The 23,354-nt window shown below is 37.2% G+C and overlaps 3 protein-coding genes across 9 annotated transcripts in view; 1 reads left to right on the top strand and 2 right to left on the bottom strand.

Annotated features, from left to right (window-relative positions):
- Window positions 1-2,606, bottom strand: part of LOC139975528 (polypyrimidine tract-binding protein 2-like) — a 120,990-nt gene extending 118,384 nt beyond the window's left edge. For 2 of the 6 annotated variants that reach the window (XM_071983557.1, XM_071983525.1), the window contains exon 1: window positions 2,309-2,604. In XM_071983557.1, the coding sequence (XP_071839658.1) occupies window positions 2,309-2,316 (8 nt within the window). In that variant the 5' untranslated portion in view covers window positions 2,317-2,604. Of the gene's footprint in view, window positions 1-2,308 lie in introns of all 6 variants that reach the window. The other 4 variants (XM_071983549.1, XM_071983541.1, XM_071983532.1 and 1 more) reach the window with 4 other exon arrangements.
- A 1,803-nt stretch (window positions 2,607-4,409) lies between these two features.
- On the bottom strand, window positions 4,410-14,212 carry LOC139975709 (transmembrane prolyl 4-hydroxylase-like). 2 transcript variants are annotated; one of them, XM_071983822.1, is made up of 10 exons: window positions 14,080-14,212; window positions 11,574-11,686; window positions 10,831-10,912; window positions 8,910-9,396; window positions 8,572-8,629; window positions 8,158-8,297; window positions 7,775-7,865; window positions 6,910-7,042; window positions 5,896-6,004; window positions 4,410-5,760 (listed from the first exon to the last, which is right to left on the bottom strand). In XM_071983822.1, the coding sequence occupies exons 2-10, from the start codon at window positions 11,613-11,615 to the stop codon at window positions 5,625-5,627; spliced, it is 1,278 nt and encodes a 425-aa protein (XP_071839923.1). In that variant the 5' UTR covers window positions 11,616-11,686; window positions 14,080-14,212; the 3' UTR covers window positions 4,410-5,624. The 2 variants fall into 2 exon arrangements, with proteins under 2 accessions (XP_071839923.1, XP_071839914.1); XM_071983813.1 differs by lacking the exon at window positions 14,080-14,212 and having other exon boundaries at window positions 11,574-12,138.
- LOC139975758 (transmembrane prolyl 4-hydroxylase-like) lies at window positions 14,085-23,168 on the top strand. Its single transcript, XM_071983917.1, has 9 exons — window positions 14,085-14,239; window positions 14,605-14,686; window positions 15,821-16,307; window positions 18,216-18,273; window positions 18,926-19,041; window positions 20,259-20,349; window positions 21,078-21,210; window positions 21,381-21,489; window positions 21,623-23,168. The coding sequence occupies exons 1-9, from the start codon at window positions 14,090-14,092 to the stop codon at window positions 21,681-21,683; spliced, it is 1,287 nt and encodes a 428-aa protein (XP_071840018.1). The 5' UTR covers window positions 14,085-14,089; the 3' UTR covers window positions 21,684-23,168.
- The last annotated feature ends 186 nt before the right edge of the window (window positions 23,169-23,354 follow it).

Raw genomic sequence — 23,354 nt, forward strand, 5'->3', positions numbered from 1 at the left:
ACGTGTACAAATATACAGGTGCCTCGAAAGAAATCTCACAAGATAACGTTACACAAAATATTAACAAACAACTGTCTAAAATTACCAATACAGGGAATTATGAGAATGTCTGTCCATTTACTGGTACAGCACTTAACAATCAAGAGGAAATGATATTGAATAGAGTACAGTAATTAACCATTGAAATAATTCTACCAACATTGAACATCCCATATTCACTAAATACAGAAGAAACATTATCCATTTATTATTAAATTGCATGACTTTCCAAGGCTGCCATTTTGAGGGCTAAATTGTGGCCCTATTTCTTTCATTGGACAAGAGAGCTATAGATTTATGAGTTCATCCAAGTGACAACTTGTTATTAACAGTTACGGTACAAGCACTCCAAATTATAAGACAACAATTTTTCTGAGCCGACAACCTTCAGGCAAAACTACCTTAAATACTTGAGCACTTGGAGTCTTCTTTAAGGTCAGGTTCCCTGATTGTTTGTAAAAAAAACAAGAAGTTTGCACACTTGGTGTCTACTTTTGTTACTGAGGACGACCATTCTTGGATCACAATTTAAAATGCAACAGTTAGACCCAGTAGAGGTCACTATTAGGTACGCTGTGTGACTTTGAAAAAAAATCTGCAAGAAAAATGACATGTACCAAAAATCATCAAATTTTTTTCTAAGGTCAAAACTCCTCAAATTTAGCAAATACTTTACAAGCATAGTCCTTGTCAGGTATAGGAAATACCAACACTAAATTTACCATGAAACTCCCAAGGAGAGAGGATTAAGGAGAGAGGTGGCCGAGAGCTATGAGAAAGTTTAGTAAAATGGCAGTTGTTCAAAAACAATGTTGAAGAATTTATGTACTGTACATTAGGACTATTGTAATATTCTGTCTGCCAGTGGGAAACTGAGCCTGGTGACTTTATTCTTATCAGGAAATAATTTATCCATTATTATTCACAAAATGTACACATAGCAGTTTTTTGACACAGGAACCATGTCATATTTTTTAAGGGACAAAAGTGATAGCCTTACATGTAGCAATGCAACCCAACATTTGAACAGTTAGTTATGTCCTACCACTTCATTACAATACTTTATCAAGTTTATACAAGAGTAAACATGCCAAGACTCGTAATAAAGTAAAAAACTTATAGGACAATGAATGCACTCTATCTATTATAGTGGTAAGGCAACTTAGGCGAAGTGTAATTTACAAAGCTCTGTCAGGTTTTGGAGGGATAATCAAGAGGATCTGAAGCTATGAATCTTGTTTCACTTCTTTAAAGTACAGAAACATAGAAAAGTGGTGCATTTTCTTAGATAGTTTAACAAACTCAAATCAACTGAACTGAGGAGGTAAAAATTACGGTGTATTATGGTACTATGTAAAATAACAGTTGGTATAGGTGTAAAAAAATGGAACATAAATTGTATGTGTGCCTGATCAGTGAAAAACTTCTTCTTTCTTTAATTTTTGCAATAATTACCTAGACACATCATGCCATAAATGAACGACTGAATAAGAGTAGCTCAATATGGGAAGACATGGACTTAGACACATGCAAGTGTTAATACTAGTTACTACCTATTGTTATGACTCAACTGATGAATTTAACCAACTCAGCCTAGGCTTCTAGGCTATGCCAAGTCAGGACAACCTAGCATAAATACAGAAGTTCTAACTTCTAAGTTAGGCTACTAGAACTTGATAAATTAAAATGGTGACTGCCTTGACTTCTGTCACTGAAAAATGCGGACTATCTTATGCCTAAGGTTAGGCCGGGCCTCATAAGTAAGACTAGCACTAAGTAACAGTAACATGTTTAATGTTTGTTATGTCTAGGCCTACCTGTAGTGTAGCGTCATGCCAGTGAGCTTGTCGTTACAGTCATACAACAAATTTCTCAAAGACACCATGAAACACTACAAACAAGCAACAACTTATTTCAGTTTTTTAGGACTGCAATAATCAGCAACTATTTATCGCTCTACTTACGAACGTATAACTACTTTACTAGCGTGATTTTGTTAGGTCTAACAAGTATCAGTAACACTAACACTTCATATGACATTATCAATACCACCTAGCCTACAAAACACGGTATCAACAGTAGGCCTAGGCAACCACGACAGTACTAACCAATACATTGGCCTAACTGTAAAACAACAACGGAAACACAACTTCACGTTACCAGCGAAACTACTACAACTTGTCGAAGGCTGCAAATTAAAAGTAACCCACAAGTTGACAAGCTGACAGAGAGGATTAATTCTTAAACTGACGGTAATTTAAATACATACCCATCCATAGCATGAAGAGAACGAAAATTCGTTGCAGAGGAAACGCAGAGAAGAGAAAATGAAGGATAGGAGAAGAAAGAGATAAACAGCGATCCGTACCGCGCCAAGTCTTTCACGAGAGTGAGGTGACCTATGACCTCCAAGGTATGCGTGTAATCCACTCACTGTAGCGGCGATTCTCAATCCAACAGGTTCTCTTTGTGTGGGAAATTGAAGAGTTGCCAAAATTGACGCCGACAGTCAGCAGTGATTAATTATGAGTTTGAGCTGTTATCTAAGGTAAATCTATTAGTAGCAATTGTTTTTAGAAATTTCTTGGAATGATCCGGTTATCTTTGTTACCAAAGTCGTACTGAATATGAACCCCGGGTTTCATTGAGCAGGTGGGTATTCTCCAAACATATAAATCTGAACTGATAAACCACAAGGTTACCTGATACGTCATCTACGCGTATCATTAGTTAATGAAATTAGAAAGGAGACAGTTTGAAATGCAAAATGTCTCAGTAGTTTAAATTCAAAGTATCCTTATTTATAAATTAGCAGTTTTGCTGAGACAATCATAAAAGAATTGAATAATTAACTTAGATGCGATTTAGAATTGGTCCAGAGATTCTGACTATTGGGTTGTTAAAGGGAACCTATTGATTCAGTGGCGAACACTGTACTAGCTTGCTACATCACGCCTGTATCATAGTCATCTAATGGTCACGTGATGACAGTCCTCGTGTCTTGGGCCATGGGCCAGGGCGGTGCAAGAGGCTTAGTCGGTGGATTGGGTGGGGAGGCAAACTTCGGGAGAGGATCTTTGATATATGTTACAAAATCCTCGACCAAACTGGTAGGCACCCGTGGTGGACATATGGACTGCGGCATCAGTGAGTGCACAGTGCTTTAAGTCAGTAGCCTACATCTGCGTATGTAGGTAGTGATGCCCACGTTAAGCAGATACACCATGTTTAACTGCGATTAATAACTGGTTCATGGTGGTAGCTATAGCTCGGTTGTATATAAATCATCGCAAAAGTCCACATTACTATTATTATTTAAGCCTATGAGAGTCGAACACGTATCTATATCCAGTAGGCATACTTAACATTATGATTGTCGTTGAAATGGGTTTAATTTAAAAGGTTGACTATCACCAGTATATTAATGATGGGAAAAGAAGACAAAGTTGAATTTTACGTTCGTTTGTAAATTTGAGTCTTTCTGACGGCCAAGTCACGCAGTCATTGTATAACATAATTGTATTCAGATAATGAGATGACTAATACAGAACAAAAATTGTGTCCCACACAATTTGATATAATGCCTTAATTTTCTATCTCTTTTTCTTCTGTTGTTTTCATTGTCATTACTTCTCCTATTATCACTGAAGCCACCAGTTGAGTCGAAGTGAACTCAAACTAGGCTTCTATGGTTGAAGTTATGAACCGCAACCAACTTGCAGTTGTGCAGCCCGGGTAGCTCGCAAGAGTTCATCCGGGTACCGAGTATGTTCCTTAACCGTAACAAGTTAGTTTTTTTTTGCACCTGATGCATGACAAACTTTTATTATAATCTATCACCGATTAGAACATTCGCGGCCGCTTGTCGTGACAAATCTGTCTGACGTCTGGAATTGAGCTTTAATCCACCTCCGTGTCGTGTTCGGCCATATTCGGCTTATATAACTACGAATGTTGCACATAAGTCTTCCAAAGACTAACTTTATATAAGAGCCTTTCAATCAATATAAGCCAGCAAATGGAAGCATCAGGTGACTCTAAATGAGATTAGAATTTGGCATTTTCCTTCTGTAATCCCAAAAATATATGGCAGTTTATCATGATTTGAGGCCTTCAAGCCTACATATATAATAAGACAGTTTCCCGTGTATAATGTCATTTGATCTAATCCAGCGTCCAAGATCAATTTAGAACAGTAAAATCTTGGACGGTACCTGGAGGCCCCTTGGAAACTTTGGAAGAGTTTACCAGAGTTTACTCGCCTGGTCAAGTTAAGAGGCGACAGTCCTAACCGCTGCTTGCACGTCAAGTTTTACAGACGACATAGAATTTCCAACTCAAAACAGATTAAGAAATATACAGAAATTGAATTATGGATTTTTTTATTTCTTTATTTCTTTATTATGTTATGAAACTTTTCTTTACAATTATCATTCGCATACCATAATGGGAAACCCCTCGTATGGCCCATGGAATACGTCAGACTACTAAACTCGATACAGTGACGTTGTGTGAGAGTTGAAGGTATGTTGGATGTACGGGTTGCATACATAACGTTCGCGAGAATTTCACCACTATACACTGTTAGATACCGCTAACGGCGACATAAAAATCTGCCGCTATTTACGTCATTCTACGACAACTTCTGTCTTGATAATCATTCCTGCCAGTGATTTTTTTTTTACTTTTTTTATCTTTTTCTTCTTATTATATTTTTCAATATCATCAATTATTTTGTGCACTTGCGATTTCAGTACAAATAAATATTTGATGAAAATAATATAAAAGAAGAAAAAGAACGGACTCAATTGAAAATATAGATGCACGTTATTGCGAGAGTCAATGTTTGAGAAACTGGGGGCGCTATTAAGATTAAGACAATTGGTGCATAATAATTTGGTTCATGCGCTGCAACAAGAGTTCCGACGAACAAACACATTAGAGGTACTGGAATAAAGGAACATAAAGATGTTGTTTATCACAGCTTCCGTGATGTCCAGTCAAATTAACGAGACACTGAAATAAGCGAGAGAAACAATAGTTTCGAAGTCAATCTAAGTTTAGTCTAATTGTTACTTCCGGTTTCCTTCATTTGTATGACAAAAATTATGAAGACAACATCATAACGAACCAGGTAGACAACAAATTCAAAGATAATTTGCTATTTGGTGGTCGATTGTTGGTCCTAATTAAATTTAAATAAAACAATTAGTTTACATTTATCCACAGGCGTACAATTGTAAATGCATGCATATATTATATATCATATGAAATTCATAAGGGAGGCATTGAAAGGGGGGGGGGGTAGTCGTAGAAGTTATTATTCTCTGCCCCTCCTTTGTCGATAAAAAGTGTTAAACTTGGGATTGATTTTACTCGCCGCATATCATTGAATGCAGACCATGGTGGCCATATATAGGCATGTTGCGCACAGGTTGCACACTGCAATAAAGATGCCTAGAGCGAGTGGAAATAACGAAGCTGCTCAGAGGATGCAAAGGCGAAACCCAAGGGAAAACAATGTGACACACTAAAGAGGCACACGGGTGGCATCCGGGTGAGATACAACAACTTCTTGTCTGCTGTTACAATTCGGACTTTGTTTCTTTAACTGTGTCTACGTAGTTCTCGTTACCACTTTCAACTTGCTCTTTCGAAGACGATTTACCGGTACGGGCCTTGTTGCCACCATACAGTTGCTTCCGATGAAACTTTATTTGCCTGAAAATTGATAAAAAAAATATTTCGTCAATGCCTGATATTTAGTATAGATTATAAATCACTAAAGAATATATTAATGAATATGCATAGTTAGTAATCGATATGATTATTCATGATGTGAGACAATTTTCTTACATATCATGATTTTCATCCAGTGCGATCCAGTTGTTGGCTATCCATTTTTCACCTTTGAGAACGTCGCATCCACCATGAAGAGAGAAAAGATTGTGTTCGCCCAACATTCCTACACATTACAGAAAAATCAAAGAGTTAAAAGACACAATTAAAATAATAATTGAAAAAGGGAACATCGGAGTGACGTAACAACACAAAGAAAGTTAAATGGATTTAGTCGTCTGGAGAAATCGTGAAGTCAGTTTCCATCCTGATGGGAATATAAAAAAAGTGATGTATTGACTAGTTATTGCTGGTACTGAAGAAAGGTGTAAGCAGCTCCATTGGAGTTTCCATCCAACCCCACCCTTCCCCTTCCCCCATCTTTCCCGTTACACAAAAAAAAACCTCTTTTGACTTAGATATGAAGATGACTGATATCAAAACCGGATGACAAGCAGAAAAGACCAAATTTGGGAGGACGTTTTCTGTGCAAACAAATTATAACAGTGCACACTGTTGAAAACTCCTAGCAATGTCTTTTATATTTTATATAATTTTATATAAAATAATAATCTCGTAAAAGACACCAAGCAAGCTGAAGCTAGGCCGTGGGGGTTGTTACGGTGCATGGGGAGAGGGAGGAGTGTTACGGTGGGGAGAGAATGTTACGGTGGGGAGAGGGAGGGGGTAATACGGTGGGGGAGAGGGGGTGTTATTGATGGCTATATAGATAATTTCAATATGTATCACAAATTAATAGCATGCTAAAACTTGTTAGAAGTTTTCAAATCTTATTTTCCTAGAGATGCTCTGAACCTCGTATAATTCATTCCCAGTCACTAAGGAATGTTTTAAGGGGACAGTTGTTTAATAGTTCGGTTTTTGAGTAAATACTTTTACAGTGGCAGACAAAATGAAGTGTTAAGATTAGAGCATGGGATGGCCTTTATATGACTTTCTTTTCCATCTTTCGGTGAGCAATGCTAATGAATTCTCACTGTCACTGTCACTGTCACTGTCACTGTCACTTACCTGTGGTATTGTTAATATGATGGTTGTACCACATGACGGCGAGTCCCTTCCGTGGTTTTATGATCAGATTAGCATCTTTGCAGTAATTGGATAAGTCGTAGGGATTGACCGCTCTACCATCTTTTTGATAATCCTTCAAATATTTTAAACAGAAGAGAGGGCAAAAGATCGTTCAACTTGGTGTCATCTTAACATTTACTTTTACATATACAACTATATTCGGTAGAAATCCTGGGTATTAAGCCAAAACAAACCTCATCATTACCGCCCTGATTGATCCTCATCAACCCCTCTGTCACGTGTTACAGGGACTGTGGTCATGTGACCAAGTGGTCATGTGATCGCATGGTCATTTGGTCCCTTCAAGTTTAAGCAAAACACGAGGAAGAAAAATTACCAGAAGCTAGTTAGCCAAATGTTCAATTATTGTTCATTCATACTTAGTAAAGATTCCTAAATCCTATTGGTCCATTCAGGTCAGCTGACCGTGGTTAATCCTGTGACTAACGCACGGTAATATTACGGGGCATCACTTTAATAAATCTTTGGTTATATGTAACCAAAAATGTTTTGTTTTATGATTTTTTCCCCCACACAAATGGTAGTGTATGAATGAACGGGGTTAATCAACGGTCTAGCGTGCGTTACTCACATGATTAATGCACTCCGGGTGTTAATGCTATCGCTGGATGCACTCGGGCTCCGCCCTTGTGCATCGCTTGCATTATCCCCCGATCGTGCATTAATCCTGTGAGTAACGCACGCTAGACCGTTGATTAACCCCTTATTATCATGGTAGACCAACTCTCAAAATTGGTTCGAAACTATATTAAGAAGAGAAAACAAAAATGAAAAGTGTATATACCACCATAGTGTAGGTATCGTTGTCTGCCACAGGGAAAGCGGTTTCTCCTCCTTCTTCAGTATCGTCAAGATAATAAAGGACAGTGATAAATCTGTGGAAATTAATACAAAGGAACAATTAATTGTCCTTAGGTAGCACATCCTATAATGTTAAGTACGTAAATATACTAACGAACGTGTATGTACAGAACCTAAACATAAATTTTCAACATTGCGGCACCATTGTACATTTAAGCACCCACGGTGATTCCCAAAGCAGACCCCCGTTTTCTGGCGTACATATAACATCTTAGCACCCATAACCAATATCGTGGTTACTCCCCCGATCCTGACGAGCTTATTACTTGTGGTGTTAATATTCCAGCTACAGACAGACTGACTAACCTGCATAATCGTATTTCTTTGATATTGTTGTGACTTTCTTTAGGATAGAGTTGGCGAGTGTGTTCACATGGAAGATTGAGATCTAGGTCTGATGAGTCATGGTGGGCGTGGTAGTGACCCCCAGGGGTGTAATAGACTACCTGAAACAAATGCAGAAGCAATATATACAGGTATACAGTGATTCATCTTGTACAGACATACATACATAAATACATGTACATAAATACATGCATACATACATACACGCATACATACACGCATATATACCAAAATATCGAATATTTCAATATAATTGCACTTTGCTTTCATTCTTTGAAATACCTCAACGTGAAAACCTGATAATTAAATGACGTTTGGGTAAACCTTACACACTCTTCATTATTGTAAATCTAATAACCATATTTACAGACTAACCTGCATGTTTTCACTTGTTGTTATGATATCAGAATGGAGCCCAGTCAACGCGATCAACCTTTGGAGAGAAAAATAACTACGTCTATGGGTTTTGATGGTGTACGTTATACTCTGTTATACTTTGCTCTGCCGCTTACAGTTATGTGATCAAGCAGCTTATCAGGTTTGTAAGCATTTTGTTTGGCATAATTAGCTAAGAAAAAATGATATCCCCGTCCCCCCCCCTCCTCTATCTCCCCCTCATAACAAAAGGGGGAAGTTAAAAAAAACACGTTAAGGAGTAAAACACGAATTATTTGTTATATTTAACAAAGCCTTCAGTAACATAATAATGTTACCTATTGGTAAGTTCACGGTCCTTGTCGTAAACTTTACGCTCAAGCCACGCCTGCCGACTGAGTCGAGGTGGGCCCATTCTTCTCCTTTTGGCCTCATTGGGTTTAACGTCGCCCGATTTGTATCTCTTTATCCATTTTTCCACTTTAGTCGTCATCTTTGTTAATTTCTGAATCTCGACTTGGTCTAATTCTCGGTCCGAATTGAAATCAAGAATCTCGTCAAACATATAGTTGAATGAACTCTGAGATAATGAAACTACCCCCTCTATTTTACTCAGGGCCCGATACGTCTCCGACACATTTAAAAAATTGTTGTTATCTTGGTCAAATAATCTCAAAGTTTCTTTAGTATATAAAGAAGTGTTGTCTGTACCTCCACCACCTTTAATGTTAGACTTGTAGACAGTTTTACTTTTAATTAAACCATTTTCAGTCGCGAGAGCTTTTAGTCGGTCGCATTCGTCGGATGATAAAAACTCAGGAATAACTGTAAAATAAAAACAAAGGAGAAAAGTAAAGAACAAATAAGTGAATGGATGAATGAATAGATGGATGAATGAATGAATGAACGAATGGATAGATGATGAATGAATGAATGCATGCATGAATGAATGAACGAATAAATACATGAATGCATGCATGCATGCTTGCATGCATGAATGAATGAATGAATGGATGAATGAATGAATGATTGATTGATTGCTTGATTGATTGTTTGATTGAATGAATGAATGAATGAATGAATGAATGAATGGATGGATGGATGGATGGATGGATGGATGGATGGATGGATGAATTAATGAATGGATGGATGAAGGGATGCATGGATGAATGGATGAATGAATGAACGAACGAACGAACGAACGAACGAACGAACGAACGAACGAACGAACGAACGAACGAACGAACGAACGAACGAACGAACGAACGAACGAACGAACGAACGAACGAACGAACGAACGAACGAACGAACGAACGAACGAACGAACGAACGAACGAACGAACGAACGAACGAACGAACGAACGAACGAACGAACGAACGAACGAACGAACGAACGAACGAACGAACGAACGAACGAACGAATGAATGAATGAATGAATAAATTTGGATTCAAGGTAAAGAACACTACACTCTAAGACACAATAACATCAACATGAAGTGAGGCATTGCCTGAATGAAAACAAAATCTTTGATAAATGTACTAGTTAATGCTTCTGATGCTTGAAAGTTTGGATGCTGTACGATCTATTTCCTTGGCAGACTGGAAAAGTCACAAAACTTGGCGCAAATTTATGGAAACAAAAGGACACAACTCGGTGTTTGTGAAGCTTTATCTGGACGTTCCCGAGGAAGACTCTGCTAGGTTCGAAAGGTGAGATCCTCTGGCAATGTTTCATTTCATCCAATCAAAATAACCACAGATGACTAGTTAATCCAAATTGGGGTCAATAATATAGAATAATTACAATTATTATGCTCATTTTACCTGAACCTTATAATTAAGTATAATTCATTCACGTTTAATGTTGGGATTACACGTGACAACTCTTAGTGCTTTTACAGCCCCTATAAGCCCACCCAACCCAGCCCCACCCAACCCCTCCCTCCCCTCCCCTCACTCCCCTCCCCCACCCTCCCCTTTCCTTTCCAGCCCATGATCTTTACTTTGCACTTGACTAAAACCTCTACAATAATTCGCTCGTTCTTTTCGAAAGAAGAAAGTTTTATAAATCCCGTTACGATTATCGAGTATATATACATGTGTTACGGTGACTATCCAGTACAGTAGTGCCGTGTTGATGGAACACATCATTGAGAACACATAATACATATATAATTGGAGCCATAAATAATAATATTCTAACCGACTTGATGACCGAATCAGGTTTGTGAAATATCACGGAAAAATAATTGACTTACGAAATATTTCTGGATTCATGGCAACCGTCTTAACTTCGTAAAGTTTCCCCGGTTTCAACTCCATTTGACGAACGTATCCAACCTGTAATGTATATATAGGTGAGAAAACGAGGATTATGATGGTCATAATTAGAGGTAAACGTTTGTGATGAATAAAAATTGCTGAAACTGATTTTGAAACGCAGCAATCCTTCTTATATCAGATTGTTACGAAGAATTTTATTTGGTATCGTTTCGTTTTTTTTTTAAGTCCTCTCACCGCCATGTGAAGGTACAACTATAGACAGTTTCAAATCATATAGTTTCTGCAAAGTATATATAAAAAATATTAATAGTGACAATGGCACAGCTAAACAGATGACTTTGAAACAACGAAAAAGCTAGCCTAACGATAACATATATGCTTGTATACAAAACAAATAGAAGACTCTTCTCGTAGACTTTCACAACTTGTGTATAGTATAAATATGAAGCTATTACGTAATAGCTCCGCATGCATGGTATAGAGCGAAGTAGTGTTTCCCTTTTATAAGAACTATCTTGCACGTTGAGACCCTGTATATGTATATTCAGAGGAGGGTATACTAGGAGGCGAAAGGAGTTATGAAGGTCGAGAGATTCGATTTGAAGTTGATCAGGAAACGTGTTTTTATGAAAGTTTTCAACGAAATCCGAAAGCCAAACACAAACGTGCCCGATGATATTTATAAGAAGGAGAATAAACAAAAAAGGTGTGTGTTTACCTCTACTGGTGGTAATTTGGCAATCTGTAACCTATCCGCCATTTTCTGCCCGTGGTTAGCCAAAGTCAAGTCCTCGGCCGTATTCTTCACGACTTTCTCACGTGTTGAAGGTACTGATTTTTTGAGTGACGTCACCATAGAAGAAAAAAAGCCGAAGCCGAGATAAAGTAAGAGAAGTAAATTTTGCGATCGCATAGTTAGTAAAGTGTTGACATGCAATATTCTGCAAGTGTATATGGGAAACACAAACAGAGATTGATTATCTGTGTTGATACAAAGTAATTTCTAAAAGGTTGAAAGTAGAGGTTGCATTGTAAACAACATCAACACAAGATCCATCGAAAAATAAAAATACAGTATTTCGCTGCTAACTGATTCCTGCACAACGTCACTTCCGGTATAAACTGGTTCTTACAACGTCGTGTGTGTAGTCTGCTATCAATATATACCACAATTTATTAAGTATGTAATAATTATTACGTTTTTAAGCTTGCGTTGTCATTCTAAAACACCACACTCAACAGATTTAACGCCTGCTACACACGAATCAATAATAATACATGCTAACGGTGTATCTGTATACAATTAAAAAACAGATGTTACACCAATAGCACATTGCAAACCTTAAGAGTGTGAATAGATGGATAGAAGAAAAAATTCATGATATACATATAAATATATATATATATATATATATATATATATATATATATATATATTATATATATATATATATATATATATATATATATATATATATATATTATATATATATATATGTATATATATATATATATATATATATATATATATATATATATATATATATATATATATATATATATATATATATATATTACGGAAGAACTGTTAAACAACTATGCTGCATTTAGAGAAAGGCTGGATCTCGAGTGAGATACAATAATTAAATTAGGTTAGTGATTGGAAGTGAAACAGCCAATTAATATTTGGGTTTTGCAGAGCTTTCGAGCAAAACTAGCTCTTGTTCAGTGCATGATCACCGAAAGTGACAAGTAGTAGCAGGAATTGAAACTATTTTATAGAGAAGATTGTCGGCATGGTTGTGAAGTCAAAGCGAGTTACTGATTTCTGCTGAATTGAGCAGAAGTTTTAGAAATTCGGATTGTTTTAATCCGCGTCGGAATATTTTAATCCGATTCCGTCGTAATTGCAAAGGTTTTGGCTTATCTGGGGCGGCAAATCATTTCTGATGTTTAAACCGAATGGTGCAGTGGTCTTTAGGTTTAGTTCACATAAATTTTCTTTTCCTTACCTAGATTTATCTGTCCAAGAATCGTTTTGGTCAATGGCAATAACATGCAAATTCTCAATTGAATGATTTTGGAGATTGAAGTGATTTGCAACAGGTTGGTTGATCTTTTTTGTTTGATCGCCGATCTATGTTGTGTCATTCTCATTCTTAGAGTGTTTTTGACTCTCCAACGTATTGTAAGTTACAAATATTGCAGTAGATGAGGTAAATGACATTGTTGCAGTGGCGGGGCGTCAGGGCGGGGCAGTCAGGGGGGGGGGCGAATGCCCCCCTGACGGACTCAAATGGACTGCTGGCGCCCTTTTCAGCTTTTTACCACTTTTTACTTATTCGCGATTATTGACTTTTTTATTGCGCTCTCATCTACCTATTGACATTTGCTACATTTTGTTGGTGTAATTTTCTGACAAAATGGCGATGACACCTATTTATTCTTCGTTTATCTGCAAATTAGAAAGGCCCGGAAAGGGTAATTTCCGGCGATCTAGGGAGTATCTTTACTCAAAAAATTCTGTACGCTCCGCGCCAACCTGTGGTGGCGCTCCGCTTAGATAGTGTGGAAAGTGCCCCTACAGTCCATTCTCTGACCAATACCCCTAGCTCCGCCACTGCATTGTTGGATAGGCAGTTAATTTTGTGCCGAATTTGGAACGTGCGTTTGGTTTGGTTGCTCTGAAAGGCCCCAGTCGAATCGACAAGTAAGCATGTTTTGCAATTTTGTGTACAGGGCAATGATCCTGTAGTTTCTGTTTTGCTTTCCCCTAATGGGGTGTCATCACGAAAGGATGCCCGAACTAAAATATCCCGTAGGTTGCTGGGTCTTTTAAAAGCAATGACAATATATATATATATATATATATATATATATATATATATATATATATATATATATATATATATATATATATATATATGCCTATATATTTGCCTATATTATTTCATCATGGTCACTGAACACGTCTCCGGACTGTTTTATTTTTTTTCGTCCAATTATTCCACGCTTGGTTTGCCTAGCACCTAGGATCAGTCATCCGTTCATTAAAGTTATCAAAACAGACTGATTAAACGGATTAAGATTTCAATTAATGCATTCAAACATTTAAATATCAATGCAGATTAATCGCATTTTAGGACAAGTGAAGTTAAGAAGCTGAATTAATTTATTTTGGAAAATTGTTTTAAGCAAATGTTTTCTAACGATTGTAAACTCACATGCTTTGTCATGTTTCTGAGTTCGGTAAGTGTCATCCGGGCGACTTCATGCAAGGCTCTAGATACTGATGATGGATTACGAGACTGGCACAAAAACCACGAAACCAATGTCTGCCGTGTAGGAAATCGAATGGTACTGCCTCAACTCAACCCAGTGAAGGTAAGGTTATATATATGTAGCACCGTATCACACCCAAGAGGCGTAGTATATGACTGTATATTAGTTACTATATGTTTGATGAGAACAGCGGTAAATTGGGGGGGCGGGAAGGGGTTTGTTTGGGGTGGGGACGGGAGAGGGTATACAAAGGGAAGTCTGTTTCAACTCAGGGGTACCCCTAGGGTAACCACCGAGATATTTTCGCACGCTACTGTTTTCATTCCTAATAAATTACAAACAAACCTATATCTTATACAGACTTGCATTTATAACTTGCTCAGTTAATCGTTTCTAACTTTTCTAAATATTTTAATTTTCTTTTCGGTTTCTCTTATTGATTCTTGTTATCTCATTTCTTTTGAAAGATTGGTAAAGTAAGACAGCTGGAACTAGAACCAGGCAGATTGTTTGAAGTGAAAACAGTGGCTACCAAACCACCGATATTTCGTAAGCAAGGGATATTGTTTTATAATTTGGACACAATTCTTAAGCTGTTCCCTTTATGTCTGTTACTGCTATTGTTATCGACAACTGTACTACATAATTAAGTTGCATTTATGTTGCATTTTTATACAATGACGTTTGGCTTAGGTCAATTAAAATGGTTATACCCATTCATTACCTGGCCACAAAAAGGGCCCTTAGAAGTGTGCACTCTTTATATGAATTGTTTTGTGGTTGGTGTTCACAAAGGAACCCCACAGTGCCCCTAACGTGGGATTTGGTATCATGACCCAAATGTAAACCTTTACCCCAATTTGTATGATGTTAAGCTATGTCCAGATCCATAGAATATATATATATATATATATATATATATATATATATATATATATATATATATATATATATATATATATATATATATATATATATATATATATATATATATATATATGTTGATACTAGATGAGACTAGTGGAACACTAGTAGTTGTAACTCGGAGTTTCACGCTTTATTGCGATCTTCAGACAACTCTGTTGTCCAATGGACATAGAGCACTCTGCGCCAAGATAGACGCCAACCTACTCTCTCTCTCTATATATATATATATATATATATATATATTTATATATTTATCGTATAATTATTATTTTATATATTTTATATGAGAGTTCTATATTGATATGTCAAAATATTCATTTTCAAATATATGACAACTCTTTTGGAATACTCTGTTGAAGCCTAAATCGAGGATGGAGTTAGCTTCTCAGTACATACAGATGTAAATCGCAGGAAGTTAGGGATGACTATTGAAAGAATATTTAAATATATTTAACATAGTTATATTTATATATATTATTATATATATTATATATATATATATATATTTATATATATATATGTATATAATATATATATATATGCAAGATTCGTTTGCTTCGTGTGTTTTTCCCTTTAATATAATGATCTCCATGCTTGGTGTCACCAGTTACATAGCGACATTCCGTAGATATACCGTACCATATATATAATAACATGCAGACGTAATTGTGAGGACTCATCTACATGAAACAAGATCCTTTCTATCTTTGTTTTTTCTTTTAACTATATCACAACTTGCTGAAATTCTTTCAATAGTTATCCCTAACTTCCTGACAAATGAAGAATGTGATAAAATAATACAACTCGCCCAAGATAAGGGGTTAGCCAGAAGCACAGTTCTTCCTACGGCAACGATCGACAAGGCTTCCGTAGATAACGCTGACCCTTTCTACAACGCAGAGACGTTCAGCAAATTAGACTTGGACGGTGATAATCTGCTAGATTTTACGGAAGTCTTGGATGCACTACATGAACATGAAATAGAAATAGCTGAAAAATACACAACGGCGCAAGTTGAATACATCTTGAGTATACACGTGGACATAAATTCAGATAGATATCTTACAGAGCTGGAATTCAGAAGGATTCCTGCCGTTAAAAGTATTCATATAGCTCAATGGTTGTCGCATCAATTAACCGAAACAGAAGAAGAGGCTCGCGTAAAGAGAGGTCCTCACAGACGAAGCGAACAAACTTGGTTGAGGGTACCGCAGTACGATATCGATCGGTCAATAACTAACAGGTAAGGCAACATGCATATTCCATAACTCACAGTAGGGCAACATGCATATTCAATAACTCACAGAAGGGCAACATGGATATTCACTAACTCACAGTAGGCCAACATGCATATTCAATAACTCACAGTAGGGCAACATGTATATTCAACAACTAACAGGTAAGGCAACATGCATATTCAACAACTCACAGTAGGCCAACATGCATATTCAATAACTCACAGTAGGGCAACATGCATATTCAATTAACTAACAGGTAAGGTAACATGTATATTCAATAACTAACAGTAAGGCAACACGCATATTCAATAACTCACAGTAGGCCAACATGCATATTCACTAACTCACAGTAGGGCAACATGCATATTCAATAACTAACAATAGGGCAACATGTATATTCAATAACTAACAATAAGGCAACATGCATATTCACTAACTAACATTAACTAACAGGTAAAGGCAACATGTATATTCAATAACTAACAGTATAGGGCAACATGTATATTCAATAACTAACAGTAAGGCAACATGCATATTCAATACTCACAGTAGGGCAACATGCATATTCACTAACTCACAGTAGGGCAACATGTATATTCAATAACTAACAATAGGGCAACATGTATATTCAATAACTAACAATAAGGCAACATGCATATTCACTAACTAACATTAACTAACAGGTAAGGAAACATGCATATTCAATAACTCACAGTAGGGCAACATGTATATTCAATAACTAACAGTAAGGCAACATATATATTCAATAACTCACAGTAGGGCAACATGCATATTCAATAACTAAGAGTTAGGCCACATGTATATTCAATAACTAACAGTAAGGCGGCCACATGTATATTCAATAACTCAGATGTAAATGCAATAAAGTTTGTAAAAATATCGAACGTGATTTTTATATTTCAAAAGTGCGACACCAACCAGCTGTTTAATATTCATGACACTGTAGTTTTGCATTACTCTTATCTCTATTAATAATAGACACTATTTATCGATATTTTCTTACGTAATCACTATTGTAACGTATATCTCAGACAGTCACTGCTATAGAAACAGAAGAAAAGGGAGAACGCTAATACAGTGTATCCGCGCTTACTCAACCAATGGCTCACAGAAATCAAAATGTGCCAAGGCAGTCTTTCACAAAATGATTCTTATTTCTTTTCCATACTTTTCCATACTTTCTATACTTGATTCTTTTTCCATACATAATATTACATCTCACTACTATTAGTGTTTGTAAACATATGTATGCAATTGCAAATGCTTTATTTACCGCTATTCCTTCTTTTGCTCCTGTCGAGACGGAGTAAACTTATTGGGGGAGGGGAAGGGGAGGGGGGGGGGTGAAGAGGGGACGCACCTCCAGGCACGGGTGTTTGTAGAGGGCTTGCCCCTGGGAGATCAAAGTAACAAAACAAATCCTCAAAACTGCTTCCTTGTTAAAAGATATCACCATATCTAGTGTTTACTTCTCATAATGAATTCATACCATTACCTTATAAATGCATAATGTTCAAATAATTGATCTTTAATCTTATCTTTAATAGATTACCCAGCTTTATCGATAATTCATTAAATAAATTTGTCCGGAAGAATGATTTTTTGCCAATGTTCCAGAATGATTACCCGTATAAATGCCATCTAAAAAAACCCAATATATATAAAATTGAAGTATGAACCGATGGCTACCCGGTTTAAGTTTGACGGTTAACTCGTTAACCGCTTCATTGTTTGGACGGTTAACCGGTTATAGGAGAACCGGAAGTATGTTTATCCCATGCAGAATGTGACTTGAACGTTGTCAATTCCCTGATGACGTTGGACATGAATATATTTGTGCTATGACGTTTATAGGATCTCTCAACCATGAAACATGTTTTCTTATAAATCAGAATAATAAAGCTGACTGGTCTTCACCCAGATATAATCAAGGCGAGTGATACGTTGCAGGTAAGCCTTGGGTGTGTATATAGGAACTACCTGTGTGATTACTAACTTTAGGCAAGAAAGAAGAGAGGGCAGAAAAGGATGTGTGGGGAAGGGAGTAAGTAGAGAAGGGACGGGGTAGGGAAGGGAGCGAGTATAGGGGGATTATCGACCGAATGACCCTTGGAAATTAATGATATCACATCTTTTCAGTACCAACGCAGTTCTATATATCTTTCATCTTTAATATTCGAATAATTAAAAATAATTTAATTAAATAGTGTAAAACCAAAGACAGTATACCAAGCAGGTGGAAATGTGATACAAACCATAGCAAATAGAATAAAGATGGCGCAATATGTCTTAGGATTTATGAGATGAAGTGGTGCAAGTATTAGGGGCAGCTCCAAGATTTTTTTTTTATAATGAAGGGTGTGGTCCTGGTGGCCTTTTCAACCGAATTATTTTGTAAACGGGAGGGGGGGGGGGGGGGAGGTCTGCGAGCATCATGTCCAGAAGAAAGTATAGTTGTGATACTAACTACTTTTGAATATAAGTGTGCAGTTGAAGGTGTGAGGAGGGAGAAGGTGGTCTAAAGCCCTGGATCCACCGGTAGCCGGGTTCATAATATATTCTTACCCTGTTGCTTGAATAAAGTTGGCTGAATATTCATCAGGTGGTTCAGTACAACCCAGGAGGCCATTATCACTCGCATTACGATTCCCATGCACTATCTGGGAGTGCTTGCCAGCACACGGAGACAACCAAAACTGCAGACAACAGAATATGCAGGTATATAATCTACCCGAGTAGCTATACTTAATTTGATTTGCACAAGGCCTTTAGGTTTTTGCACGAGGCCCTTAGGCTTTTGCACGCGGCATTTAGGTACCATCAAGCGATGATTCTTTCGGATCCATTGTCCTGACCCTTTAACCAAACACATACCGTATTTCATGATAGTGGAGGGGGGGGGGGGTGGAGGGAAGGGAAGGGGTAGGTTGAGGGAACACACCAGTCATATCCTCGTTAGGCACAGAAGAGCGCTTTAACATTAACTCATGTTATTGTGGTAAGATTTATCACTCATCGGCTAATGTAACGTTGAACCCGTTCATTCACCCCGCCCCCCTCCACTACCCACATGACCTATTGCTTTGTGAGCTGATGTGCTTTCTATGCATTGTTCCGAATTATTAAAGTTGATATTTCATTGTATGACATCACTCATTACCTCATTATACATGCAGGTTCACAAGCATCACTAGCAATATTGTCACATTTCTAGTTGAATCTATCTTGCTTGTTTTGGTATATCCATTCATTGTTACGTGTTATGTTTAAGTAGAACCATACTATAAGTATATGCCAGAAATAGTACCGGGAATTTAGGAGAAATTTCTTCTCCGATTCTTATAAAAGCCAAGTATAGGTTAGGGCAAGGGCGTAGGAACCGGGGGGGGGGGGCTGAAAAATGTGGAGGGGCGGAAGTATCATTCCGCCCCCCCCCCGCTCCGCAAGTCAGAAAACCCCTTTTTCATTTCCAAATGAGAATAAAAATCTCATTTGGAGCACCAAATTGCATCTAAGGCCAGGTGAAAATACAAAATTAAGTTTACAAAAAGGAGTGGGTGTTGAAGTGTGCTATATATTGCACCAAATTGCATCTGAGGCCACCTGGAAATGCAAAAAATTCCAAAGGGGAGGGGACACCCCCTCCCTTTAGACCCCTCCCCCCGCCGGCCATCAGTCTTCAGCCCCCCCCCCCACTCAAAAGTACCTTCCTACGCCACTGGGTTAGGGTATAGCCACTTCTTCCACGACAGTGTTGTAGACACCTATAGAGAGGTACAAGGCCTATATATGTATAACTTCATGACAAAAGCGCGGAATTATTTTTCTTCTGGATTTCAAACATCTGTTATGTGACAAAATTATTTTTGCGCAGAAGTATATACAATAATTATAATAATCTGTTTTAAATAATCGATTATTTCTTCTTTTACTAGGTATATCACGATATTGTTTTATCTTAATGACGTCACGGAGGGAGGACAAACAGCATTTCCTGTTGCTGATAATGAAACGTACACTGCTATGGTAACGTAATTGAAAGCTGCTTGTCGCAAAGCATGAACAGAAACTTACAACCTCATTCACTTCATTTGTTATCCAAGACCAATACAAGTGTCAATGGAGAAAAAAAAAACAGCTAGTGACTTAAAGATGAGAAATCGGCAGTTTTATATTGCTGAATCGTCAGTTTTATATTTGCTGAATCGGCAGTTTTATATTGCTGAATCGTCAGTTTTATATTACTAGAAAGATGATGTCAGACACCATAATTTTCCACGTATGTTGTTTCCATAACTAGTTTTAACTATATCCATATATTAACTTTACCGACTCTCAATGGAAATCTAGAAAAGAGAAAGCTGTGACGTCACGCAAACTTCGGCTTAAACAATATTGTTGGATTCCGCTTAGACGACATAACATCTTTCAACGTATTATTCCCACATTATTGTCACTGAAGTGTGTCATAAGAGGAAAATAGTTGAATCATAAAGTGACAGTTTATCATGTGGTTTTGTTTCGGGAGGGGATGGGGGGGGGGGGAAGAGGGGAGATTTTAAAAGATATGTGAAACGCCCTAGCCTTGACATGGTATGTAATGCACTAATGGTATAGATATGTGATACACATGTAACGAAGATATTACATCATTCACAGACCTGCCTTATAATTAGTTGCCCCAAACTGTCATTATTTAATGCTAATTTTTGTATTTACCACAAGGAACTTTTATTGATATTTACGTCTCCCAGAAATATATGAAAAACAATAAACTTGTGAATCCGTTCGACCTTGCGAATCATTGCTTAGATTCGAATCTGGTGGTGGAGGCTGAAAAAGGAATGGCGGTCTTGTGGTACAATCACGAGAGGGATCCACAAACTGGTAAGAGGATTTCTTTTTTGGGGGGGGGAGGGGAGGGGGAGGGGTGGAGGTGATGCATACAATTAACGTTAGACAAATGTAAAAGGATTTTTGCAAATATAAGTGTAAATGGCACCCCCCCCCCCCCTCGAAAAAAGAGAAAAGGATAAATGATCATTTTGTCTTGTCAGGATGGCTCGGTGAAATGAACCAATTCTCTCTTCATGGTGGTTGTGACGTCATCAAAGGAGAAAAATGGATTGCCAACAGTTGGATTTACGTCGACGATAATTATGAACTGTAAGTATCTGATAACAATATTGATTTTATTTAAACTTCATTTGTAATTAATTAGTTTGAGTATTTTTCATAGGTTTTTTTATTTATTTTATAAGGGCTTATCTCTTCTTCATTTTTTTCCTTTTCTTTTCAGACAAATGAAATTTCACGAAGATCGAAATCTTGAAAATGCAAAAGAAAAAGCGGCATTGTAAAAAGCAAACCGTGTCAAAACGAGTTTCCCGAAGAATGACTTTATGAGTACTCTCTCCTCCGAGTACTCCCCTTTATGTGTACTCTCATCTCTGAGGACTCTCCTATATATGAATACTGCCCTCTATATGACTGCAATCCTTATTAGCTCTATATGAGTCCGCTATGAATCCTTTTTAAGTTCAAGCTATTATTTATAATTTTCTGACTTAGCGAATGTTTCATCCAATTCCGGACTTTGTCAAGTCTTGTGATCATTGTCTGCAGTGAAAAAATGTATGTTTATATGCGTGTATGTATGTCTGTATGTATTAAGATCCACCTGCAAGCAGGAATTCGCGAAGAAGCCCCATGCATTAGCTTATCAAAGCCGCAAGCTGACCGAAGTCAGTGTCTTACATTCATATTTAACGTCCATGATTATGAATTGTTAATTGTCAACAACTCTGTATCTGATACATGCGTAGGTATACGTAAACTGTCCAATTTTCCTTGTTGTAAAAGCAAGCGATGTAATGTTAAAAAATTTTTACGTAATGTCAAAATCCAATCAAGTGATTTACCAAGTTCCTTAAAGTTACAGATTGTGGTAGTTTCGTCAACGTCTGATTGACCTATACGAACAAGATGAAGAAATTTATTCCAGCGGTCTACAGGGGCGATCAATAAAAAACTGATATACCTCATATATGTACAATTAAAAAGTAACTTATCATACGATAAAGGTAACTTCAAGTTATCATAGAAAAAAGTAAAAATCAACAAAAAATATAGATGGGACGTCACATTTTGTACCCTTTAGGGATAGTTAAACAGTAAGTGGGTTTACATTCTTATAAACATGAGCAAAGCTTATAGTCTCTACCATTATTCAATCGCATGAAAGCGCCTAAATCGCAAATTTTCAATATCTTCGACTTTTCATATTTCCATAAACATTGTTTCGCCCTTTATCGACCATTGAAAAATGCTTTCTACTTTCTCGAAAACATCTCAGATGATCCATTGATTCCAAACATTGACCCCCTCCCTCCCCTCCCCCACACGCACATAACGATCACATCCTCACCCCTCTCCCCTCCATTCTCTGTATAAACACCTCTATCAGTGGTTCTAGATAGGCCTAACCTAACCATCATCAATTGTCTGTATGTGGTAGAGATAATTGTGATGAAAAAACTTCTCAACAACGGACAATTTGTATGGGAGATATCACATTATTTAATGCTCCCTCACACGCAATGCAGAGGACTTGATCAAGTATAAATATGACATCATCGAACCACATGAGATTCGTTTTTTTTTTTATTACGGTGATTATTTTCTGTAATGGAGATAAATTTGGCAAATATTGAATCTAAAATATTGAAACTTTGAAATGCATAACCTGATAATGCCATTGGTTTCAGCTACAAAATACTACTTATATTCTACTTTGAAAATATGGAAAGTCAACGAAAAGAAAATACAAGATTTAAGACCCTATATTGGCAGTGGCGGAGCTAGGGGTATTTGGTCTGGGGGGGGGGGGGGTCGAGAATGGTCTGTAGGGGCGCTTTCGACAATAACTAAGCGGAGCGCCACCACAGGTTGGCGCGGAGTGTACATAATTTTTTGGAGTAAAGATACTCCCTAGATCGCCGGAAATGACCCTTTCCGGGCCTTGCTAATTT

Source organism: Apostichopus japonicus, chromosome 2 (assembly GCF_037975245.1).
Source record: "Apostichopus japonicus isolate 1M-3 chromosome 2, ASM3797524v1, whole genome shotgun sequence".
Lineage (NCBI taxonomy): Eukaryota > Metazoa > Echinodermata > Holothuroidea > Aspidochirotida > Stichopodidae > Apostichopus > Apostichopus japonicus.

Bases quoted from the DNA above. Each gene is read 5' to 3' on its own strand.
- LOC139975709 (XM_071983813.1), bottom strand. From the start codon at position 11,768: ATGCGATCGCAAAATTTACTTCTCTTACTTTATCTCGGCTTCGGCTTT. The intron at 9,397-10,830 runs GTAAGTCAATTA...TTTATTTTACAG, and splicing joins CATGAATCCAGAAATATTTC to TTATTCCTGAGTTTTTATCA. The intron at 7,866-8,157 runs GTTAGTCAGTCT...TAATTTCCACAG, and splicing joins AAAGAAATACGATTATGCAG to ATTTATCACTGTCCTTTATT.
- LOC139975758 (XM_071983917.1), top strand. From the start codon at position 14,090: ATGTTTCTGAGTTCGGTAAGTGTCATCCGGGCGACTTCATGCAAGGCT. The intron at 14,687-15,820 runs GTAAGCAAGGGA...TTCTTTCAATAG, and splicing joins TACCAAACCACCGATATTTC to TTATCCCTAACTTCCTGACA. The intron at 21,490-21,622 runs GTAAGTATCTGA...TTTTCTTTTCAG, and splicing joins GTCGACGATAATTATGAACT to ACAAATGAAATTTCACGAAG.